This window comes from Mytilus edulis, chromosome 1 (genome assembly GCF_963676685.1).
Source record: "Mytilus edulis chromosome 1, xbMytEdul2.2, whole genome shotgun sequence".
NCBI classification, from domain to species: Eukaryota; Metazoa; Mollusca; class Bivalvia; order Mytilida; family Mytilidae; genus Mytilus; species Mytilus edulis.
The window spans coordinates 20,031,155-20,041,314 of record NC_092344.1 but is presented as its reverse complement, the minus strand read 5'-3'; the positions used below and the strand labels follow the sequence as shown (position 1 = coordinate 20,041,314).

Sequence of the window (10,160 nt, the reverse complement as noted above, 5' to 3'; positions counted from 1 at the left end):
CTAATGATATACATTATATCTCTGTCTTTAATTTTATATCAGATTATATCTCATAATTTATGTTTAAGATTATATCTCATAAACTATATTAGATATCTACTGAGTAGGCATTTTGTTTTAAGCGAAAAATTGCAGTAGAAATAAACCAGGGCCGTAAATTACATATAGAGGTATGTATAGTATAGGCAGTTGCCTCCTATTGCGGGCTCACTGACCGTGAAAAAAAAACATGGAAGAAAAAAAACACTGAAAAGAAAAAAAAATGGTAAAGATCATGAATAATTTTTATAGCACTGGTTGTTAGTTAAAACACCAAGGTGGTTAATCATAATTTCATGCAGGTGTGTTCAATATTAGGATCTGAACAGTCGGTACCCAACTCTACTCCTTTGCACACATAAAATTTTCCTACCAAATACTGTTGCATCTGCATACGTAGAAGTGACAATGTTGGCAATATTGAATGCATCGAAGTGCTAAAAAGATAGGATTTTTCCAGTCAGAAAAAAATCACCTTAGCATTTGACAAAGCCAGAATAAAACTTTTTGGTGTATACACACATAGTTACGTTTCGTTAATTTGAACTTGATAGATAAAATTATGAGTTACTTATTGAGTATGCATTTTCATTTTAAGGTTTGAAAATTGTGTCTTTGAAACGAAGTCAAAATTAATTCGATTTGGACAGCCAAATAAGCCGGATAAACCACAAAAATGACCAACTTCAGGGGGCTTTCATTTTAAGTTTTTGCAAAATTTTCCCTTAACTTAGGCCTAAGTAAAGATATCTTGTAAAGAGTCATAAAGCAGGATAAAGGGAAAACAAATCTTACTCTACTGGGACACGTAATCTAACTCTGGTTTATAACTATTTTTAATATATTCCAGGCGCATATTTATTGAAATGTAACAAAAAAAGTCGTGTATTCTTGGGAGGTACATTGCATACAAGGGAAGACCTGAAAAAATATCCTTGTCTGCATGGAATGGGTCCAAATATTTTTTGCCTCGCTCCGCTCGGCGATAATAAACTGTCTCCCCTTACAGGGCAGGCAATTAACGGCCCTGTAAACTGTTAAAATCTTTAATCATATTGAATTATCAGACTTACTAAACCTAAATGAATAATGCCTGTTGAAAATTCTTTTAAAATTTGAAACATTTATTAACCCTTTAATATTTTCTTTGAATTATAATTTTTCCTTCTCGAGACTAGTAGTCTACTATATGCCTAATGCAATCTGAAATATTATATCAAATCGATTATAACAGCTGGAGTTTTTCCTGATTGACACTTAATTTTAGAAAATTGTGTGTCATATCGTCACTCAATATAATTATGCTGAATAAAGTTCTGTCATAAAAGTCTTGTGTCAATAATCATAATTTAAAAGTACCCGCTAGTTTTAGTTCAACGCATGCGTGTTGCAGTCACGAAGGGTTACGGACGAAAACAGTACAAAATGTCTTCCGTCAGTACGGCGAAAGCAAAACCGGTGAATGTAAGTTGTAATAGAATAAAGCCATATTTTTAAAATTCTACATTTTCAATAAATTCAGATAGACCAATTTTCTACTGTGTTATTTTTTCTTCAGGTATTGGACAAGAAAATACCAGTAAATCCCAAGTACCAACATGTTCGAGCCACAGTTGATACAGGTATGGAATGCACATAAATAAACAAAGACACGTGAAAGCTAACTGTCATGATTAACACTTTACCACTTCCAAAAGCATATATTCTTATATCTAAATCAATCGTTTGTACCATTTAGTCCGTGTTAGAATATGAAACTTAAAATTTAAATACCATCAACTTTCAAAATACCACAGGTATTTGGGGGCATGGACCCCCCCTTTTTTCCTATTTACAATTTTCTAATGCCTATTTTTTAAGGCATAAAACACGCAAATAACGGATGAAAATGCCTATTTTGCTACTAACACATGAACTCCCAGTGACTTCTATTTTCACCTTTAGTTGTTGTAACGTGACGGTACCCAAATTGCACCTATTTTGACAGTTTTTTCACCTACGTTTTTTATGATAAAGACAATAATGTCCATTCTGTGTTTATTTTGTAGCCGTATCCTTCTTTATTATATAGGTATACCAATTCAATTTTTAATCCATATGGAATCATAGAAAAATTGGTCTAAACTGACCTCTAAACCATCAATGATTCTGAAATGAGGAGTACCCAAATTGCATCTATGCTTAAATTCGCATCGTCTAAAGTTGAATAACAGAGCTTTTGTTTAATTTCTTCAAATATTTTGAACAATTGGATATAAGTCCATGGTTACTCTTCGTTTTTATGCAGTTAAGCTGCATTATGCGAGCACCCTAGATTTGTGTTCTTCCCAATAAATGCTGAAATACTTGCCATTGTTATTATCTAGCTCGATACTATGTTATATATAACTAATTGAACACTTTTTTAATACTTTTTATTCTGGATTACAAAAAATATGATCAGAAAAACCTTAAATGATCGTCGATTTATCCAAAAGTTTTAAAGTTACACATAGGAAGTAGTGCTTATTAAAGGGAAAATTCACGATTTTTTACTTATGGATTAAATATGTTCATTATGACATAATATATATATTCACAAAGTTTTATCGCTATATGTGCAGTAATAAAGGAGAAATTCAATAATTAATGAAAAAATATCAACTACTTCCTGTAGGTCGTGACGTTTTCTCCTGATTTTTGCATGCCGGGATTTAAAATACAATCATTAAAAGTCTTGGTTTTTAATCATATTTTAACGTAATCGTAAGCGCGCCGATGACTTATGCTTTATCTAATAACCATCCGATAATAAGAAGATAAAACGCACAGACGTTCAATTGTACTCATTCGTGAGATAAATTATCTATGTTAATCGTATATATTCGAATTATTTTTGTAGACAACACAAAAAGTTATAAATTTATTTTTAATAAATGCATTTTCGGACTAATAAGGTGAACAAATTAAAGTACAATAATCTGTAAAGACAATATGTTGGTGTACTCTTATTGCCCTTTTACTATCTCTGCTATGACTAGGTTTATACGATGTGTGTATTCACGGTTCTGTGGCAATACTCGTAGATGGCTTGTTGAAAGGTAAATTGTTATTTGCACTTCGGTATTTAACCACGCCTCTAGGGCACACCTTGCCAGGTGTGACTGTCTATTCGGATCAGTGGGAGCATTTAATACACACATTAAAAATACATATTCAAGTTGGTGACAAATAAAAATTGGTTGCCGTGGAATTATTTAATTATATTTGGTGCTATTATTTATTTGAATTCAAATAAGTTAATTTACTTAGAAATACACAATTTTCGGTTAAAGACGGGAAACTTTATTCATATGTCAGAATGAAATGATATACAAGTCTTGTCCTTGATTTATGTCTCATAAAAAAGGGGGACTTAGAAATTAGAAATAGCTTTACTAAATCATTTTTATTTGTCTTTATTAGGCGAAAAAATCATGTACGAGAACACTTACATTTAGACTTTTGAAAGCCATGTATTAATTAATATCTGAAACTATCTGAAGATAACTCTACCAAAGCGGAATATAATATGTACGAATAAAGAAAAATTACTTTTGTACTTAAGAGGTTCAAAAAGTTGACAGGAAATTTAAGGATCTTCATGGAATGGAATCGAAAAATTACGAATAGATATTCTTTTCAAGTGTGAAAAACGTCAACCAAATTTATTCATAATCGGGAACGTCCTTATTAAAATCTGAGACTACTATAATGTGAAAAACGTCAACCAAATTTATTCATAATCGGGAACGTCCTTATTAAAATCTGAGACTACTATATTAATCGTCGTCTCCCAACGTATATATATACTTAAATAATTATTTGACCAACGATGTTTAAAATTAAAAGACAACGAATTTAATGTTATCTTTCCCTAGTTTTGAATGTTATTATAAGTCTGTTCAACTTGCAAGAATACCCCTAAAGCGGACAAATATCCGACAAGCAGTTTATTCTTTAAATTGCTGTCATTGAATATCAAGAAAGAAAATAAATCCCGAAATTGATACTCAATAGTTTTCCTTGAAAATATTCACATCCCTTGGGGATTATTAGTGTACGTCCAGTTGCATATATTTTACATGAATGTTGGAACAATTGTGATGACGACGAATTTCGTCCTTTATTCGAGAACAATCTAATTGATATATAAATCTGTGAGTTTACTATGTTCTTAACTTCGATGAACCAAAGCAAGTTATAAATTGACCTGTATTTAAATCAAATTGTTTCTTTTTTTTCTTCTTCTTCTTTTGGTATACAATAGTCTATCGAATTCGTTGATTACATACTGTTGGCATACGTGGACTAGTCTATTTACAAAACTTTTACCACAATTTACACAAAATGTATGTTTCTTTCTTATGTTCAATGTATACATATTTTAAATTGCGCTACTGACTATAGTTCCGTAACTTTCTACCCAGGCGTGTGTATACACGAATCGTCGACAAGTGCGCACATTTTTTTAAATCAATAATTCTGGTATGTTCCAATCTGTCCTAAACTATTGACAACGAGTATATATTACATTTTCCCAAATTAATCCTTGGAAAAATATGTAAATAGATTTGTATTTCTTCAAAAATTTAAATTTGTATTATTTTTTTTTTATAAATAATATTCTTTACACCAGAAATGTTATTTATAAACTAGCGTATGAGTTCAGCAATGACTAGTATATTATATCACTTTCGGACACGCAAGACAAAAATGTGTATTATACATGCACCTCATAGTTTAAAATGGCAAGTTATAAGTTACGGTCGTGTACACTGATCACTACCTACAGAAGTGAAACGATGCATGAACTTGCAAGCCCGCCGGACAGGAAATCGATTGAATACCTGCACGTGTCACCTTACACCCCTTCCAATACCTTTGGGAGTAATACCTTTAGCCATGCCGGTGATCAGATGAGGGAAATCCGAATGTTATTTAAATAAAGTTTATTACTTTAAAGAATTATGAACGAATTAGATTTTCGAAAACAATTTCCACGGAACACTTATTTATGATTTGAACTTTGACTTTTTAACTAATTACAATATTATCAGTTTAAAAATAACAGACTATATGGTTATTTAAAAAAATAAGACCATTTTCCATATCAAGTTAGTCAGTCAGATAAAACAACCGTACGATTGACAAGATATCGACACGCAATTACGACTACATCGTTTACTGTAGTTTTGTTCCTTTGTGGTTTATAGACATATCGGGATTTTTCATCGGAGAAGGTGACAAGATGGCGGAGCTCACAGAACTGATAATAAAAATTTAAAATCGATGGTGATCTCTTATTTAGCGGAATAAAACTTTAATATCTATAAATTTGAGCATTTTTATACAGAATGGATATAATATCAATTTTTGATTTTTTTGCGAAGTTTCCCTTTAAGAACCCTTGTGTAGTTCATTATGACTTGTACTTTCGGCCAAGATGTCAAAGAACAATTGTATGAAATATTTAATCGCCGAAAATCTCTTAAGACAAGTAGTTTAGATTTCCCAAATGGCAAAAGTCGTAGGAATATTGTTTGTCATCAATACGTAGTACAACTACGTCAGTAGTCTATTATATAATAAGTTCAACTGTTCATGCTGTTGGCGGCAATTTCAAATTAGAAAAAGAAATGTTCGTATCTTTTCAATTTGGAGGCAGGTGTGCAAATTAGCAGTGGTCCGAGATCCGCGACCTTCCACTTTTGCAAGTGGAATTTCGCCTAGGATAGTTGGTTTCTAGCTACGCCCGACGTAGTCACCTTCCACTTGAAAGAAAATAAGAGTTAACTTGGCAAACCATTACCTTTTCACCATGTTCACCAAAGTCTCCCAATTAAACGAGCTAAAAACTTATTTTTATCATTATTATTCATGACAGCGATGTTCGTTTTGTTCAATCGCTAGCTTTATACAGAAAATAGCCGACACATATTGTATAAATTCGAGTAAAATCGTACCTGATTGACAAAAACAACATTGTAAAAACATAAAATGGCGGCCGTGAAGACAAAATTTTACAATATCGGATCCGATCCCGGAAGCGGATAAGGGTAATTCCGGGTTTGGCGATCAATTACGCAGGTGAAAAAAATACATCTATGCATGGTAAATGAATATAAACACTAGAATTGTAAATCAAAAGATATATATAAAAGAAAGAAAAAGCAAAAAAATATTTTATGCAGAAACTCAAAATTCTTTTTGACAAATTTTAATTTAAAAATCCAATACAACGTGACAGCTGGGAACAGCATATCTAACAATATACATGTTCATGGTCACAGTCTAAATTTTCTTTATCAGTGATAAATGATGATAATGCATGTGAGATGCTTTTAAAGTGTAAACATAGTACTGCAATTTCAAAGGATTATTTTTTTTATCTCAGTTTTGAAGGGTCAATTAAAGTAGCTGAAAGTTTCTTTATTTTCACAAATAATGCAACTATATTATATATACCTGAATGTAAGTAAATCATATGATATATAGGTGGCATCCTTTGGGCCACTCCACCCCCTCCTGTTTAATAACTTGGAAACGGTCGAGCTCCCACCCCTAAACCATATGAGGAGCAGATCCAGGATTTTAGGTTAGGAGGGGTGCTAACTTAAATTTTCTCCGAGCAGAGCGAGGCTAAAAAAATATTGAGGTAAAATTATCGGAATATTCTTTAAGCTGAGAACAACCCATGCTTTGCAAATTTATGGGGGGTGCACGCCCCCCCCCCCCCCCGGACTGAATCTGCCCCTGCATATATTCAAGTATAGGACAATATAATGAAATATAGGGGGAGTCCATAGAGTTACCCCACCCTCCTGTTTGAGAACTTGGAAACGGTCGAGATCCACACCCTTTAACCATATATATTCATGTTCGTGACAATATGAAAAATCAAATGAAATATAGGAAGAGTCGCTGGGGGTCACCCCAACCCTCCTGTTTTATAATTTAAAAATGGTCGAGATCCCCAACCTTAAACCATATATATTCATGTATGGGACAATATAACAAATCAGATTAACTATAGAGGGAGTCCCTTGGGTCACCCCACCCCTCCTGTTTGAGAATTTGAAACCCGTTGAGATCCCCAACCATTAACCATATATATTCATGTACGGGACAATATAACAGTTCAAATGAAAGATAGGGGGCGTCCCTGGGGTCACTGTACACCCTCCTGTTTGAGAACTTGGAAATGGTCAAGATCCTCACCCCTAAACCATATATACTCATGTATGGGACAATATAACAAATCAAATGAAATATAGGGGGCGTCCCTGGGGTCACTGTACACCCTCCTGTTTGAGAACTTGGAAATGGTCAAGATCCTCACCCCTAAACCATATATACTCATGTATGGGACAATATAACAAATCAAATGAAATATAGGGGAAGTCCCTGTGGTCACCCCAACCCTCCTGTTTAAGAACTTGGAAACGGTCAAGATCCCCACCCCGATACAATATATATTCATGTATGGGCCAATATAACTAATTAAATGAAATATAGGGGGAGTCCCTGGGGTCACCCTACCCATCCTGTTTGAGAACTTAGAAACCAATGAGATTCCCCCCCCCCCCCCCTAAACCATATATATTCATGTATGGGACAATATAACAAATAAAATGAAATGTAGGGGAAGTCCCTAGGGTCACCCTACCCCCAGTAGCGGATCCAGAAATTTTCATAAGTGGGGGCCCACTGACCATCCTAAGAGGGGACCCGCTCCAGTCACGCTTCAGTGATTCCCTATATAAGCAACTAATTTTTTTTCCCAAAAAGGGGGGGGGCACCCCCCTAAATCCTCTGCCTACCCCTACATGTTTGAGAACTTGGTTTTTGGTTAACTGCCTTCAGCGCTTACAGCGCTTTGATTTTTTAAATGGGTACTTGTAACATATTGCATTTGATCATTTTAAAAAGATGACTTTTTGATGATGTCGCATGGCGACGTTTCAGTACATTTTGCTTTTTTCAGTAAACACTTCATCTATAGATAAATACTGTGAACGTTTTGTGCATATCTAAAAATTTTCACCTATGTTGAAAGATGTGCATAGTATCAAATCATAAAAATACAAATTGTGTAGTCTCTTGGAAATCTTGTAAGATGTCCGCTGCTATTTTTGCTAAATAGGTGCAATTTGGGTACTCAGTGCAATTTGGGAACCGTTACGTTATATACATATTTTATTATTTATTAGTACTTTATAGCTGGGAAAAGTAGATCTATATCTAAATACATGTATATATGTTCCTGCTTATATAGTAGAAAAGGCCAGTATTGGCAGTAATCAGTATTGTCTATCAGCTAGTCCATGTAGTTATTGTTGTATTCATGACACTTGTTTTCATTGAGATTTTGATTTTGAGCCCAGTTTTCAAGTTGCTACAAATATCTCCAAGAAAGATAGGAGATTGCACAAATTTGCATAGATTATTCCTGAAAAAACCACTTTCTGTGAATGAAATGTAATCTATGAAATAGAATATGAGTAGATATTGGAAGAAAAAGAAATAAGATAATATGCTTTAAGAAATTGAATATAAAAAATAGTGTCACCAAACTTGAATTCTTGCTACAAGTGAAAATGTTTCCATTTCCATTCTAGTATAAAGCTTTTACAATAAGAGTTATCTCCCCTTAAAAGATAAACTTAAAAAATATATTCTAAAAACACAAATATTTCATATTTGTTTAAATATTTTGGATAATGCAATAAATCACATATTTTTCTAACATTATAAACAGTCTTCACACATAATATGCAAATTTGTCTCAAAATTTGCAGATATTTTCAAAGAAGTAAACCGTTGATGTACTGCTATTGAACAATTTAAGATTGCAGTATACAGTGAATCTAGGCATGCTAGGTGTCAGATCATGGTACCAAATCAAAATCCCTATTTATTCCACCAAATTTTGTTATTTTCACAGCTTTCCTTATATATTTTACCTTCAGTTTAACTTCATAGAAACCAGGACAGGTGAATTGTAATGTATAATCTTTCTACATTTTCAACCCATTTTAAATTTGTTTAAAGTCTTCTGAAAAAGAATAGTCTTTTGGAAATCAAGTACTACTAAAAATAACCCTTGATTTTCTGGAAATCTTAAATAAGTTTTCCATGGAGTGCATTAATCATTAATTATCAATTTTTGAATGCAAACTCATAGACAAGTAAATTTGGTCTCAAAATGGTCTTAATATATTTATCTTTCACCAAAAGTTTCATTTTTTGCTAATTTGTTGGTTAGTATAAGTAAACAATGACATCAAAAGCACTATTTTGTGTTTTGAGTATGGCTACTTTTACATACATCCTTATTTTAAGGGAGTGAATCGGTCGGACACCTCTACCTTCAAACAATGGTAAAAACGGATTTATTTTTTATCCTTCTTCAAACTTATCTTAGATCTAGAAACATTTTTTCACTGTGCAATATATGTATATTATTTTCTGACAAAGCAATGCAGCATGTACATTACTGGGTTTACAACAAGAGTTAGGGATGTTTGTAAAATCTGTCTGCTATTGTAATTTTTCACAAACTACATGTATATTTATTTTTTTACTAGGTTCCAGTGTCACAAAGTATATGGAAAAGATTGAAGATATACGAAAAAGTAAGTCTATATACTTGTAGCTTATTTAGGCAAATATGCTAGAGATAATGCCTCTGTCTAGCTCTGATGGTTAATTTCTTATTAATTTTCATGACCATAGGATTTCTGGAATTTTTATTCAATTCATGTATGATGGGATAAATCTATATGCAGCTATTGTAATGGTCATTTATATTTACATCTGGGTAGGTCTCTCCACAACATGCTAATTGAGCATGTTCTAGGATATAGATTTCGCTTTAAAAAAGAGTGATAGAAAGTTTCTGTTGCCCTAGATTTCAAACAAATTATCAAGTGTCACCTTGTGATTTTGATGATGTCTATCTTGAAGTATGTAAAGTTTAAGATTGATATTCTAGGTTATCATGTTGTTTATCCTCTAAATATATATACTTGTTATAGTGTACTTTATTTGTCTTTGTAAATTATTACATTACTGTTTAGTCTATTTATGGAAATATCCAT

At 32.8% G+C, this 10,160-nt stretch overlaps 1 protein-coding gene across 2 annotated transcripts in view; it reads left to right on the top strand.

Moving 5' to 3' along the window:
- The first annotated feature begins 1,382 nt into the window (after positions 1 to 1,382).
- Positions 1,383 to 10,160, top strand: part of LOC139526628 (centrosomal protein of 41 kDa B-like) — a 30,884-nt gene continuing 22,106 nt past the window's right edge. Inside the window, exons 1-3 of one of the 2 annotated variants that reach the window (XR_011665162.1) lie at positions 1,383 to 1,503; positions 1,598 to 1,661; positions 9,648 to 9,695. Coding sequence is in view for 1 of the 2 variants with exons in the window: in XM_071321791.1 (XP_071177892.1) it covers positions 1,420 to 1,503; positions 1,598 to 1,661; positions 9,648 to 9,695 (196 nt within the window). In the remaining variant the exon portion in view is untranslated. The remainder of the gene's footprint in view (positions 1,504 to 1,597; positions 1,662 to 9,647; positions 9,696 to 10,160) is intronic. The other variant, XM_071321791.1, reaches the window with a different exon arrangement.